The sequence below is a fragment of the Artibeus jamaicensis genome, unplaced genomic scaffold, assembly GCF_021234435.1.
Source record: "Artibeus jamaicensis isolate MK-2021 breed Jamaican fruit bat unplaced genomic scaffold, CSHL_Jam_final contig_233, whole genome shotgun sequence".
In the NCBI taxonomy this organism is placed as follows: domain Eukaryota; kingdom Metazoa; phylum Chordata; class Mammalia; order Chiroptera; family Phyllostomidae; genus Artibeus; species Artibeus jamaicensis.
This window is the reverse complement of record NW_026521486.1, coordinates 48,841,578-48,856,673: the sequence shown is the minus strand read 5'-3', so window position 1 is coordinate 48,856,673 and position 15,096 is coordinate 48,841,578. Positions and strand designations below refer to the sequence as shown.

The window sequence follows — 15,096 nt, the reverse complement described above, 5'->3', positions numbered from 1 at the left end:
TGAGAGAGAGAAAAACATCAATTTGTTGTTCCACTTATTTATATGTTCACTGGTTGATCCCGGTATGTGCCCTGAGGAGGGATCTGCAACCCCGGTGTATTGGGACATTGCTCTAACCAACTGAGGAGCTACCCAGACAGGGCACGTCTGTGTTTATTAAACAGTGGCAAACATCTGAATGAAAAGTAAAAAATCATTTGGATGGTCTGTTTGCTCCCCAAAATTTAGTTATTTGGAAATATCCAAAAATACTCAGAAATGCCTGGCAGACTCTTAAGGTTTATCCACTCCATGGCTTTGGAACGCAAAAGATACATGGAGTTTTACGGGACTTAAAGCCATTTGAAGAAAGAAACACATCTAATTTTTGTTGTAAACCAAGAATTCTCCTACAGATCCCTGTTCAATAAATGTTGGATGGTTGAATGAATAAGAATTAATTAATGCTCCAGGATTCCAAAGGTGCCACTATCTATCATCAAAACATAAGGTGAGAGCCCTGGCTGGTGTGGCTCAGTGGACTGAGCGCCGGCCTGTGAAGCAAAGGGTCGCGGGTTGGACTCCCAGTCAGGGCACATGCCTGGGTTGCAGACCAGGTCCCCAGTAGGGGACCACACACTGATGTTTCTCTCCCTCTCTTTCTCCCTCCCTTCCCCTCTCTTCAAAGAGTAAATAAGTAAAATCTTAAAAAAAGAAAGAAAGAAGGTGAGAGATCCTGGCAAGGTAGCTCAGTTGGTTAGAGCATCATGATATGCCAACATTGCAGGTTCTATCCCTAGTCATAGCACATACAAGAAACAACCAGTGAATGCATAAATAAATGGAACAACAAATCAATTTCTCTCCCCCTCTCTGTAAAATTAATAAATTTTTAAAAAGAAATAAGGTGAGAGAAATGAAAACATGTTCACAAAATATTTGAAAAAGAATGTTTTTACCAGCCTTATTGATAATAGACCAAAATAGAAACACCCAAATATCCATCAGCTAGAGATTGGATAAACAGACTGTGATGTAATTCATACAATGGACTATTACTCAGCAATAAAAAAAGAATGCATTACACATGGCTGGATCTCAAAAACATTACTCAGCTAAACAATATACATGCAAGCCCTGGCCCAGAAGTACAGTTGGTTAGAATGTCATCCGATAGCCAAGTTTCCAGGATTGATCCCTGGTCAGGGCAATACCAATGAATGAATCAACCACAGAATGCATAAATAAGTGGAACAACAAAATAGATGTTTTTCTTCCTCTCTCTCAAAATCAATCAATAAAAAAATTTTAAATATACATGCAACAGTACATGATGTATGATTCCACTTACGCAAAGCCCAAGTGCAGACAAAACTACAGTGAAAGGATTCAAGAAGCTGCAGGTGGGTGGTGGTAGTTGCAGGGAAATCAACTGCTCCCTCCAAGGGACTTGAGGGAACTTTCTGGGGTGATGTTTCAGTATCTTATTTGGGGAGTTACATAAGTGTATATTATTGTTGAAATGCACCAAACAGAGCAATGAAGATCTGTGTATTTAGCTGTATTTTAAGCACAAATCAATTTTTAAAAAATTGTTTAAAGCAAAGATGAGAAAGCTGGTGGGAGTAAACATCATGACATCTTTTAGGCTGTGATAATAACTCTCATCAGTCATTTGAAAAAGTTTAGCTACCCCTTGAAAAAGTTTAGCTACCCCTTATGCTCAAGGACCCACAGCGACATCACCTGTGCTGTCAAATCTGTATCCTGGTTCTGATTTCCTCCATACACAGACTCCTCCATGAACTCCCACTTCTCACCCCACCAACCTTATCTGCTCACTACCCCACATAGATAATTTGTTCTTTCCCCTCTGAGTCTCCTTATGTTCTTACCCTGCCTGTATCCTACTCAATCTTTTTCTCTGCCCTTGAATTCCACTTTAAATTGAGGCGCTCCTTCCCAGAGGAACCCCTGATTAATCCTAGCCAGTTTGTACACCCTATGTTCCCTCAGCTTTTTAAGATTTTATTTATTTATCTTTAGAGGGAAAGGGAAGGAGAAAGGGAGAGAAACATCAATGTGTGGTTGCCTTTCGTGCGTCCCCTGCTGGGAATTGGCCTGCAGGGAACTGGCCTGCAACTCAGGAATGTGCCCTGACCGGGAATCGAACTGCGATTGTCTGGTTCGCAGGCCGTGCTCAATCCACTGAGCTACACCAGCCAGGGCCTTCCCTCAGCTTTTATGTTCCTTTATTTGACCAATAACATGATGCTTTAAGTGTACAACCTTTTGGTATCTAGGCCACACATTAAATACACAAACACTGATGAGCGAAAAACAGGTTTTAAGTAAATTTACAATTTTGTGTTAGGCCACGTTGATAACCATGCTGAGCCCCATGCAGCTAGTAGGAAGGCAGGTTGGACACCCCTGCAATACATCCCACAGCAGAAGCAATTTAAGTAAAATGGACCCGGACTGTGGCTAAGGGTCCCTTTGTATTTCCTTGCAGAACCCAGTTCAGAACCTGCATTTTCCAACCAGTCAGTACAATGCAGATTCTGAAGATAACGGTCCAGATGGAGGCAAATAGACGTTTATCCAAGGACCACAGAGCAGGACTGATGGGAGCTCTGAGGCCCTCAAGGGCCTAGGTGGGCTATTTATTTTTCCTCTTCACTCTAGTTAGTTCAACAGGGAAAAAACTCATCCTCACTGAGATAGCAAGTGGCTGAGAACACGGATTTATGCTTTTTCTATTAAGGTTTCCCTCCTCCTAAACCAGCGAGGAACCAGACCAGCATTTCTCTGGAGAGGAATTGAGTCCGTTCCAACCAGTGCCCAGTTCTCCATATTACTGGGAGGACCCCATCCCGAAGGAAGAAAAGGGAGATGGGAGCATTTAAGGCCAAGGAGGCACTCAAGACTCTTCCCATAGATTTACTCCTAACACGTATGCAGGAAGGCAAATTACAAACACCGACGCTCACAACCACAAAGACACGTGCACAGCCAGCCTCACAGAAGCAGACCCACGTGCCTGTGGGTCCGCGCGCACCTACTTAAGTTTTCTGTGCCATATATGCCCCCAATTTCATCCCAGCTCGGCCTGGACTGAGGTCCTGTAACCCAGCTTTGGGGAGGTTTACCAGGCCCGGCCCGGCCCAGCCTTGGGAGAGTGTTTCTTTGTAGGGGGGAGGGGCACTCCTTCCCTCCGGGGCGGAAGCGGCGCGCGCCGGCGGGGAAGACTTAGCTTTCGTCCTGGGAACATCTGGAGGAGCTGGGAGGGGCGTGTATCCAGGGTGAACGTGGATTGGCTGCGCGGGAGGAGGGAGGCGGGACCTGAGCACGGGGCGGAGCTCCCTGGCCCCTTTAAAGCCTTGACATCAAGAGGCGGCCCCAGCACCCCCCTCCTCTGCCCCTCGCCCCTTATCCTTGGCAATGGACCCGGCGGATCCAGCTTGCCCTGGCCCAGCTCAACACCTGATTTCGGTGAGTTTTAACCTACTTGGGATTTAAAGGGAGGCGAGTGGTAGGGGTCTGTAAGCCTCGGGCTGGGGGTGAGGGTTGTAAAGGGTAAGGCTGTCGTGTAAGCCTTGGTTCGGAAGGGGCGGCACGGCTACCAGCCGGGACCTCGCTGCCGGCCCCTCCGCCCCGCGCTCTCCCCCAGGGGTCCGGCTGGGACTCTGTCCACCCTACCCCACCCCCTCCCGCCCCCCGCGCCATCCTCGCGCACACTCCGTGGCCCCGGAAGGGAAACTTTCGGGAGAGGGGATGTTCCGGGGGCCGGTCTCCCTCCTTCTTTGAAAGCACTGACCTTGCCCCAGCTGCACACTCCACCCCACCCGCATCCCACCGTTCGGGTGCCGCTTGGTGCTGCCCGGTTGTTGCAGTAGGGGAGGCTCTTACCTAAGCGCAGGCGCGGAGCAGAGCTCCGGGCTCCTCTTCGCACTTAGTAGTTCCCGTGGCCTGGGGTGGTAGGGCGTGGGGGAGGTGGCGAGAGGCAGAGAGATCTGGGCCTGCAGGAACGACCCGTCGGGGTTTTGAGGATCTGTGATTAGGAGGAGGGTAGCTCGGTGGGCTGAACACTAAAGAGAGACTGAGGAAGGAAGAAGGGCTGGGAAGGGAATGGGTCCAGGGCAGCGCCTGCGGAAAAGACTCTGTGTCCTGGCTGCGGTGCCAGAAGAATGCCGAGAATTTATCTGTGCCCAACACTCCCCTGGCCTAGCCCGACTAGGAAAGTGGCTGTCCGAACCCCAGTCTCCATCTCCTTATTCTGGGCCCAAGGTGGGATACAGCCCTAGCACTGCCCCAAGAGTACAGAGGGCTTTCACCCCCCACAGGCCTGGTTTTCCGGGTGTGTCAGCGCTATCCACTCACCCTGTCCAGCTCTCCTTTTTAAATGCTCTTTTTCCTGAGGAGCCAGAGTTCTTAAGATGATGAATTCCCTGGCTGTAGAGGCAACTCCTCTTACTCCCTCTCTACTCTTCTCTGTCTCCAACAGGTCTTCCTGTCTCTAAGTACAATTGTCTGCCAGAGATAGTGGTTGGAAGCAGGTACTTGGGACAGGGATGGTCCTGAGGGGCAGTAAAGAGGGGGCCAGTGTCTAACCATTCTGTGGTCAGTAGTTTTGAGGATAATGGACCTAGCCCAGTTGCCTTGTTGCAGACCCTCTCTTGCGAGACATTATGCCAGCTGACTCTGAGACTCCTTGTCTGGCAAGAAGTGAGACAAAATTCACTTCCCAAATTGGCCCCTTATCTCTCTTAGAACAACGTGGGTTATTGTACTTCCTACCTCAGAAGAATACAAGTATTCCTATCTGGGGAAATTCACACATACTTCAACTCTGGTTTTTTGTTGCTGTTCTTTGTTTTTAAAAGATTTTATTTCTTTATTTTGAGAGAGAGGGAAGGAGAGAGGGAGAGAAACATCGGTGTGCAGTAGAAACATCAGTGTGCAGTAGAAACATCGATCAGTTGCCCCTTGCACACCCCGCTGCCAGGCATGTGCCCTGACAAGGAATCAACTGGTGACCTGGTTCGCCAGCTGGCTCCTAGTCCACTGAGCCACATTGGCCAGGGCCCAACTTTGTTTTCAAAGTCTGTGGTCTGTGTGAGGTGGCATGGGCCCTCCATCATTTTTTCTCCCACTCAGGCCTTTGGGAGAGAGTACGAACCTACAGAGGCAGGTGGCCTTGGCTGCAGGGAAGAAGGCTCTTCACAGCAGGCAGGTGAAACCCAACATGCATGAGGACCAGCTGTTGTCACTGTGGACTGAGTCAGAAGCTCTGGTCCCTGAGCTTCTTAGTTTGCTCTGTGACTGTGGCTAAGACAGTTTGCCTCTCTGGGCCCATCTGTAAAATTCACCAGTTGGATCAGAGAGTTCTATCACTTTCTTCCACTTTTGATACTGTGTGGTTCCACTGATGAGGGAGAAAGGTCCTCTGGCAGGGTGGCTCAGTTTGGAGTGGTAGGTGTCGGGTGATGTGGTTCTAAATCTCAGTTACTTGAGATTAGAACCTTGGGTGGAAGGGAGTAAACTCCCTTATCCCCACTAAGAGTAGCCCTTGTCCTGCTCACCCCTGGGGCCTTGGGCTGTGAACTCTTACAGCCTGGGATTTGGCCCACCCATCAGGGCTTCTGGTGAAACATCCTGGCCTGGTGGGCCTGTCTTTGAGTTGGGCCTGTGGGGAGGGATTGAGAAAGGAAGCAGCTGAAGGCCAGCAAGGTAAGCAGATTCCCAGGAGACAGTTTGCACCTCAGCTGTTGGGACTTGTTTTAGGATCAGGGCCAGAGAACACAGCACACTCATCTGCCCTCTTATGGGAAGAGGACAAGGAGGGCCCACTGTTGGTACCCATTCCAGTTCTTGCCCTACTCACCTCATGTCTGCACTCACACCCCAGCTCCCAGTCAAGGAGATAAGGAATCTCCCCTGCTGCCCTCACCCAGCCCAGCCAGCCTTCCAGTCCCTGACATGCCAGCCCAGCAGCTGCAGAGACAGGCTGCCCCTACCCCACCTTTCCCAGCCTCCTTCCCTCGGGGATTAGGGCTTTCTCAGGAGTCAGGCTCCCCAGGTTGGGACTTGCTCTGTAGCCCAAGAGCCAAAGGCCTCCACGTCCTCCTTGTTTGTTTTCCGTCCTCGGTCTCCCAGGTGCTGAGTGGGATGTCGAAGGAGAGGTAGTAGTTAGAGAGGCCCTGGAATTGGCTGGATATGGGGCCCGTTCTCCTGCATTGCTCATCCCCCTGGTAGCCCCCGTGGGCCCTGCTGTCCATGAGAGTGAAGCTGCAGCAGGAGGTATTTAAGTTACATCCCAAGGAAATCTTCCTCACTGCTGGGAGGCCCTGGAAGGAAGAATGAAGATCCCAGGGAGGTCAGTTTCCCAGCAAGTGGGTAATGGTGGAGTCTCTGTCAGAGTGAAGGATGCAGCTGTTGCTAGGCAGAAGCTGCTGTTCCCTCGTGGGGTGTGGCTGACACTGGCCAGCCAGAGACCTCTTTAGAAGCAGAAGGAGAAAGGACCCTTGTTTGGTAGTCGAAGTGGGGTCCAGGGCCCCATCAGCCCTAGGTCATCAGAACTGTATCTCTGAGAACAAATGCTGCTTCCCGCCCCGGCTTCCTCTGGCTCCTCCCCCAATTCACCACCACTGTCTGCTGTGACAGTCCTCGCCCGAACTTGGCTTTCTCCTCCAGCTGCACTAATGGACTGATTGGATTTTCTACACTCGGAGTTTGGGGTTTCCGATTGAACATGCAAATTTATGTAGATCAATCTGGGATTTGCCACCACATCAAAACAACATAGAATCACAGGCTGGAAGGAATCCTAGAGACAGGCTAGTCCAACGCCCTCGTGTTTAAAATGGGGAAACTGGAGTCCGGAGGGGAAAGTGATTCATACAGTGGTGAGTGTCAGGCAGGGCTCCTGACTCGGGTCAAGTGTTTTCCACAGAGCCATTCTGCCTTAGTTTTCATGCAGGAGGAGGCCTGGCTGAATTTAAACAGACTGGGCAGTTCTTGAACCTGAGATTACGGAAAGCTGGGCCCTAGGAGGGGCGGAGTGTTATTTCTGGAACCTCCCCCAGGGGCTCTGGTCAGCTGTCTAATATGTAGAAGTATAACAACTCAAATCCCTTCTAACAACATCCTTAATGCTGTTCCCCAGGCCCTGCCCTGGAAAGTCAGAGGACAAGGTCGTTGGTTGCTGCCTGGCTTGGCCCTTACAGTTTTCCTGGCACTGAGACCGCATCTGTCCTCAGCATCTCTCCCAGGACCAGGCACAGACAGTCTGTGGGTAGATCTGCAGAGGCAATGCCTTTACCCTTACATGCTCATGTGAGTCTTTGTGGCCACCAAAGGAAAGGTCTTTGGTGTTTTACGACTCTTTGCCCACCCTCCCCTACCCTCTTGGAAGGCACAGGCCAGCTGGGCCTCCACTGCAGTTTACTGCAGCGTGATCAGCCCAAACAGGCCTTGCTGTGGGAAGGAGCTCATTATTCTGAGATCAGTGCCAAAGATGGAAGGGGGCTGCGGAGATGGGCTCAGGTTCCCAAGAAGCAGTCTGCCTACTTCTTGTTGGGTTCTTGATCTGATCCACCCATCCAGCTGCAGGATACCCCCAGTCCCGCTTTATTATGCCTGTGGCATGGGTGGTTTGGAGGGCTGAGCCCTTACCCTATGGTGTCTGCTCACACTGCAGATGGCAGAGATGCTCCCAGCAGCTGTCGGTCTGCTTTGCAGAACTTTGGGAGAATGGGGTGCATGGGCTCAAGATCAGAGCCCACCACCAAGCCCTGCTGTAGCCTGGGCTGCACACATTTGGGGTCTTCCCTCACCTCCCCAAACCCAGGTCATGCTGACTCTAGAAGGAGTACCCTTATCTTCAGTGTGCTCTCAAAACGCAACAGCTGAGGGGCTGGCACCTTCGTTCCTTCACTGCCGAGGGACCCTCATGCTTGCAGCTTCAGCTCCGTGTGAGGGGAAATCCTTCTCCCTGGGCCTCAGTTTCCCAGGCTGTGCTGATGGATTAATAACACATCATCGTTGGGGTGTGGCACCTGCTCGATAATTACCGTTTTCCCAGCTCTGGGAGTTACACAGATGAAAGAGGCCCGAGAAGGCCAGGCTGTTATTAAGGTGAATTATCATTGCTGTTATTACTGATTTCTAAAAATCCACCAGCCTCTGAGAAGAGCCCAGTCAGGCACAGCTCTCTAAACCTTATATTTGGTCCTTAGCTCTGGGAATTCTTCAGTCCTCAAGAAGGTTGAGTTTTTTTGTGTGTGTTTTTTTTTAATGTATAGATATTTTTAAAGGACAGACTGCCCTATTCTGCAGCTCATGCTTTGCCTGCAAGGCTTGTGTGGTAGGTGCTTCTGGGGGCGTCAGTCTGCCATTCTCAGTTGCCCCTCCCTAAAGGCCCTCTGGGTAGGGGAATGAGGCTTTTCCTAAACAGGACTGTTAGGGTCCCTGGAACTCCTGGGGTGTGGCCCTGGGCTTCTCGGCAGCTGTAGTTCCCAGGGGCTATTCACTTGACCCCCAGCTAGCTTGAGTGGAGGCTGTAATTGGCCTTTTTGTGTGAGGATCTGTTGAGACACCCCCAGAACCTGCCTGCAATGGCCCCAGGCCTATTCAGGAATCAGGCCCCAAACTTTACCCAGCTTTACCCTGACCTGCCCCAAACTTTCACCTTGTCCAACCTCCCACTCTGCCCCTGCCCTTGGCCAGACCCTACTAACCCCCTTCCCAAGAATCTAGAATGAACTCCTTTCTTTTTTGGGAGGTGGGGAGAAAGACAGAGAGGGAAAGAAACATCAATGTGTGGTTGCCTCTCACATGGCCCCCACTGGGGACCTGGCTCGCAAGCCAGGCATGTGCCCTGACTGGGAATTGAACCTGCAACCTTTTGTTTCACAGCCCATGCTCAATCCACTGAGCTACACCAGCCAGGGCTAGAATGAACTCTTAATCCAATCAGAGGTGGCCCTGATCAACTTGTGAATAGTTTGGTGCCACACCACAGTCTGGGGTGGGAGGGCCTCTCTTCTAACCCAGGGAGAAATTTCTGGGAAGAAAGGGAGTGGAGATAGTGGCATCCCTTGGCCAGGCCCCCCACTCACCTGGCCAGACCTTCCGACCCCCTTCTGCTCCAGGGGCCGGGTTCCTACTTTCTAATAGGGGAAGAGAATAGACGGCCCCCGCCAGAGCACTTTAGAAATCACCCGCTCACATGGTTATTCCTTCTAATGTTTTTTAAAAGTTTGATATTATTATTTAACTACATTTTTTTTACCTAGTGCAGAAATCAGGATGAGACAACAAGCCGTACCCTGAGAAATCTTGCCGCCACCTCCCCCCTTCTCCCTCCATAATTGCTTACTAGTTCCTTACCTCTCTCTCCCTCAACAGCTTCTTTACACAAAAACAAATACAAATACGGGTTCTTTTCTTTCTACCCAAAAGGTAGTGTATAGCGTATAACGTCGTCTTCTGTCGCCTTACCTGTTGGCAGTGTACTGGCGTGCATAGATTTCTCCTGGCACCTCCGTCTGTTTCTGACCTTTATCACTCACCCCGTGGTCCTCAGTCGACCCCAGGCCACGAGCAAGGTTCATTGTCTTCGCTCATTGAATTTCACTCAGATTCGGGGGTTAAGCCAAAAGCAGCCCCAGAAATTCTGCAGCAGGAATCAGCACATGCATTCAGGCAGCACTTAACTGCGTGCTGGGTGCCGTGCTGGACTCTGGAGGTAAAATGTTCATCAACAAAGGCCCACATTAGTCAAATAATTGAACAGTTACAGAATCACAGCTGTGACAAAGTCTGAAAAGAAAGGATATAACACTGTAAGAGTGTAATCCAACCTGGACCCCCTTGGTGTGGGGTGGGGGCGAAGCAGGCCAGGAGCCTGGACCCAGAACTGCAGATAGGATACCATGTGACCTGGAATGCTGGGCTTCTCAACTTCAGTGGCTTCTCTTCTCCCGCCTCCCCTGGTCTGTGCCCCTGAGTTTTATTGTGTCCAACATTTGAAACCCCCTTCTCTGCCAGATGGTGTTGATAATGCCTCCTCCCCACCCCTACCCAAGCTTTCTCTTTCCCCAGCCATGGGCCTTCCTTTCCACTGTAGGCTGAGGGGAAGTTGGGGGCTGTTTGCTTCTTACTTCCTCTGTAGACAGCACCTCACTTCCTGTCCCGGGAGCTAGGAAAAGGTTAAAGCTCTTGGCTTTGCGGTCCCTTCCTCTCCACTACCCCACCCCCTGCTTCCCTGGGAAGACTGTAGGCCCACAGGAGGAAGGCGACATCAAAGCCAATGACTGCTCCCCAAAGGCCCTGCCGAGCTCCTCACTCCCACCCCTACCCCACACAAGGAGACCTGCCTTTGCAGCTGCAGTTCTTTTCCAGACATGATCTCATCCTTTTCTTCTGTGCCCTGCAGGGAGAGAGGAGTCAGAGCTCATCCCGTTTTACAGATAGGAACGCTGAGTCCTAGAGGGTTTCTAGGCTTCACGCAGGGTCATGCCTGTGGCCAACCCTGAGCTGGAACCAGAAAGCCTGTTCCCATTCGTGGACACAAATGAGAGAAGAGCCCGGTGGAGGCTCGTGGGCGAACTAGAGCTACTTTTTCTTCCCAGAGAAGAGCTGGCAGTATAGGAAGTCGCTTCTGGGCTCTGGCCAGATGATGCCCACGAGTCAACCCCGAGCCGCCTGAACACAGGAGCCTGTTGGCCGGCCGCAGCCTGTTTCCTTTGAAGAAAGAGGCCAAGATATGAAGCTTGAGGGAGCGAGCGCTGGGGGCTGAGCATGGGGTTTGGGGGACATGTGCCCAGCTCGCCTGGGCCTGCTGGTACCGCCTGAGAGCCAACGGGCTATGCGGCCTCCCAGACCCTTTTTCTCTCGGGTCTGCGAGCAGGTAGCTGAGGTTCCAGTAGTCAGCTCTGCCGCTGCCTCCAGGAGCATCTCTGCCTCCGGTCCTCCTGTGGGACCCAGTTTATGTCTCTGGTTACACACGGGGCGTTGCAAAGATGCTGACTGTCCTATTCAGTCAGCGGGTAGGAGAGGAGTTTCCTAGGCCAGGGGACCAGGAAACACTCACCTTCAGATGCCCTTTGATCCAGCTGTACTGTCATTCTGCTTCCATTTACATCCAGAGGTTTCTTCCTCCTATTTCTGTTTATGCCTTTTCTTCTGACTGGGTGACCTCCTTCCCTTTTCCTTGTACATAAGTGCTACCCACATCTATAAAGGCTCAGTTTACTTGATGCCTCAAATTCTGAAAAACTCTTAAAGCTTCAGCTTAATATTTCTCTCCTGATTTTTAAAGTTCTCCAAGACTTATCACGTGGAACTTCTTTCACAGTCCAGCAATTTGCCCTGCCTGGCTTATGTTCCCGCTGACTCAGAGCCCCAAGGAGCCTAAGAGCTGACCCATCTCTGAACTGCACCCTGGGACCCAGCATGTGCCTCATACCGAGTGATGTGTCCGGAAATATCCTGAGATTGACTAAATTAGTCTCATTTGCCAGAGGGAGTCACTGAGGCCTAGGAATGGGATGAGAGCTTGGAAAAGGTCATATTAATGTCAGGGACAAATCTGAAAATGTCCCTTGTTCACTTTTCAGTATGGTCTGTCAGTGGGCCCTCAAAGCCATTTGGGTAGGAGACGGTTGGGGGTCTTTTGGGGAACCTGATGAGCCCATCGTACATTCTCACCTGTTTTTTCTTTCTGGTCTTTTTCTGTCTGGAATGAAACAGATCCTTGGGTTCAGTGAGGGGCCTCGCTGACCAGAGCAGTGTCCTGGCAGAGAGTGTGGGGGCAGAATAGAGATGTAGTCAGGATCCGCCCTCAGGGAGGCCCCCTCTGACAGCACGCCAAGTCCCCTCCTCCGCTCGGGGGCACTAGAGGACAGGATGCACTGCAGTTTGAAATACTGGCCTGCAGGAGGCACTTTAAGAAGAAAGATGGATGCTTTTCAGTTCGCCAACCAGAGCAGGGCCGTCAGTCACGCTGAGGGCTCTGGTCTGTTGCCAGCGCAGCAGGAGGCCATGCGAAGATTTGAAGAAGGAGGGACACAATCAGATTTGCAGTTTTAGAAAGGAGATTGTTCTGGTGAAGCCCCAGTAAAGTGACCGCGGCCCTGGCGTGGAGCTCAGTTCATTGGAGCATTGTCCTCGTACACTAAGGCTGCATGTTCGGTCCCCGGTCAGGGCACACGCAAGAATCAACCAATGACTGCATCAGTAAGTGGGACAACAAATGGATGTTTCTCTCTCTTTCTCTTTCACTCTGTCCCTCCCTTTCTCTAAAAACAAATTTAAAAGTTGTAGCAGGGGAAATACAGGATAAGTCTAGAACAGCTTACAGTGCCAGAAAGTGAGCAAATGGTAAAAAAATAACTTTTTTGAAACGGAGATTGGAGAAGGGCTGAAAGGAGGCTGTAGGAGCGTTAACCTGAGAGAATCCTCCTTGGCCAAAGCCGAAACTGAAGCAGTGAAGTAAGTGATGATCCTACTTCGGACTTTTAATCCAAAGATTAAAATTAATGTCCATGAGCTCACACTAGTATAAATATGTAATTAAGTAAATAAATGGGAGTGAAGGGACAGCTCTTCCTTACAGAAAGCTCCCAGTTAGTAAATGTACGAGGAAGGAGAGAAGCGGCAGGTCGTCATGAGAACACTGCAGCACATGTTGCAAGGAGGGTCCACGGAAAATTTGAGCAGAACGGCTGTTTGCGTGGTCACAAAATATTCCTCCCCAAATATGTATTCATTATAAAAGAAAAAATAGTAATAACTTCACGGCGGAGAAACCCCCAGGAGACACTACTAACCAAGCGATCAAGGTTAACGTCGTGCGTAACCCCTGACACGGCACACTGGGAAGGGCGTCTCACATCCATAGTATTCTTTTCAAACATTCATAACCTCAGTCTAATTGGAAAAAAACCATCGGACAGACCCAAATTAGGGAACATTCTCCAAAATAAAGTCTGTGGTTTCATTTTTAAAGATCGTTCTGCCAAAGAAGATGCAGAAGAGTGAGAACATGCTACTATGTCTGTTTAAAAAAAATAAACCACGTGCACGCACACTAATCGCACACATGGAAACAGAGGTGGAAGATAGGCTGGGGGCCGGGGGAAGGACCGCAGTAGCCAAGGGGAAAGTCATCCAGAAAGTGAAAAGACAACCTACAGAATGCGGAACGTATTTGCAAATGATCTATCTGATAAGGGACTTATATTCAGAATATAGAATGTCCATAATAAAAAGACACACTAATCCAATTTAAAAATGAGCAAAGGATCTAAATAGACATTTCTCCAGGAAAGATACACAAATGGCCAGTTGGCACACGGAGAGGTGCTCCACATCAGGGAAATGAAAATCAAAACCATGGTGAGATACCAGTTCACACTGGAATGCGAATCAGCGAATCAGACAATAACAGGCGGTAAGGATGTGGAAAAATGGAGCTCTCGCGTACTCTTGGTGGGATTGGAAAACGGTGTATCTATTTGGAATATGGTTTGACAGTTCCTCAAAAAGTTAAACCTTAAGTTGCCATATGACCCTGTAGTTCCACTCCTAGGTACGTTCTCAAGAGAAGTGAAAAACACATCCACACAAAACTGTGTACGTGAATGCTCAAAGCAGCATTATCAGTAACAGCCAAAGAGTGGAAACAGCCAGATGGGCAAACCAACCTTGACATAGTCATATGATGGGGTATCATTTGACCATAAACAGGAATGAAGTGAAAGAAGCCAGTTACAAAAGACCACTTATGATTTCATTCACATGAAATGTCCAGAACAGGGAACTATAGAGACAGAATAGACTAGTGGTTGCCTGTGGTTGGGGGAGAGGACACTGGCTAAAGGGCAGTGAAAATGTTCTGAAATCTACTGGTCATGATCGCATATACCTGTGGATGTACTACAAACCACTGAACTGTTTGCTTTAAATGGCTTAGTTGTATGGGGTGTGAACTGTGTCTCAAAGCTATTAAAAAAAAGCCCAAGAAGCCGTGGCCACCAGAGGTGCTTGTGCCCAAGAAGCAGCGGAGACTGAAAACTACTGCCCACTCAGCACTGTGGCAGCCGCTGAAGTTGGACCAGACTGAGGACGAGTGAGAAAGTAGGACGGGTCTTTTTGTTGTCTTCTGATTTGGAGAAGTCTGGCTGTGAGAGACAGAAGAGGGCAGAGTCTGGAGAAATGTCAGGGGGATTAAGGTGAAAGACACCCGAGAGGTTTTAAAGGTAGATGGGAAAGTTCCCTCCAGAACACAGGTGGCAAACACAAGGCCCGTGGGCCGAATCGCGCCCTCCACCTTGTTTTATCCGGCCTGGCACCTTGTTTCTACCTGGCGGCAGCGCCAAGCTCCTTGCCCCTAGTTAAGGAGTAGTTACATTTATACAGTCCTAAAATTACATTTGGCCCTTTGAAGGCAACCGTGAGGGTGATGTGGCCACCGGTGAAGATGAGTTTGACACGCTTGCTCCAGGAGGTGGTTACTGAAGGCACACGTGGGCAGCGTCTGGGGCAGGAAGGACCGCTTGCCTGGGAAGAGGGCAACCCGTCTGTCTAACCGGAGGTGGTGCGGAGATGTCGGTGACACTGGGAGGCTGGTGGCAGGAGACGATGGGTTTTCCCTCTGCTGGCTTTTACTGCAAAGGAAACGAGACGCGATAAGCCAGAGGCCTGAGGAGAGTGGAGAGGTGGAAAGCCAGGAGCTGGTGAAGCAGTCACGTCAGAGAGTAAGAGCATCTCTAACAGGAAGCCTTGGTGAGAGTGCGTGGCAGGACTGGCCATCTGGCTGAGACGGCTTTCCTTGGGTGAGGAAAAAGTGAGAGATAGTGTGAAAAAAAGCCTGGGGACAGAAGTGCATGTCAGTTCCTGTCCCTTCCTACCCCAGCCTCTAGAGTCTGGAAAGAAGCATAGACTTGGAATGCTGAAGTCAAGAATCTTCTAGACTCCAGAGATCTACAGCTGCACTGTGCGGCACAGCAGTGCCCAGTAACCGCTGACTGTGTGTGGCCATCGGATTTAAAGTTCAGTTCCTCCGTTGGACTGGCCACATTTCAGGTGCTCAGTAGCCACATGTGATTA

At 50.2% G+C, this 15,096-nt stretch overlaps 1 protein-coding gene and 1 long non-coding RNA gene across 6 annotated transcripts in view; one reads left to right on the top strand and one right to left on the bottom strand.

The window, feature by feature from the left end:
• Positions 1-3,121: 3,121 nt before the first annotated feature.
• LOC128626875 (uncharacterized) lies at positions 3,122-9,698 on the bottom strand. The gene is made up of 3 exons (XR_008390966.1): positions 9,484-9,698; positions 3,892-4,001; positions 3,122-3,299 (listed from the first exon to the last, which is right to left on the bottom strand). It is a non-coding gene; the product is annotated as an uncharacterized LOC128626875 (long non-coding RNA).
• The window catches only part of NCKAP5L (NCK associated protein 5 like), a 30,372-nt gene continuing 18,638 nt past the window's right edge, over positions 3,363-15,096 (top strand). The window contains exons 1-2 of one of the 5 annotated variants that reach the window (XM_053661954.1): positions 3,397-3,474; positions 11,737-12,222. In XM_053661954.1, the coding sequence (XP_053517929.1) occupies positions 12,171-12,222 (52 nt within the window). In that variant the 5' untranslated portion in view covers positions 3,397-3,474; positions 11,737-12,170. Of the gene's footprint in view, positions 3,475-7,147; positions 7,318-11,736; positions 12,223-15,096 lie in introns of all 5 variants that reach the window. The other 4 variants (XM_053661956.1, XM_053661955.1, XM_037136393.2 and 1 more) reach the window with 4 other exon arrangements.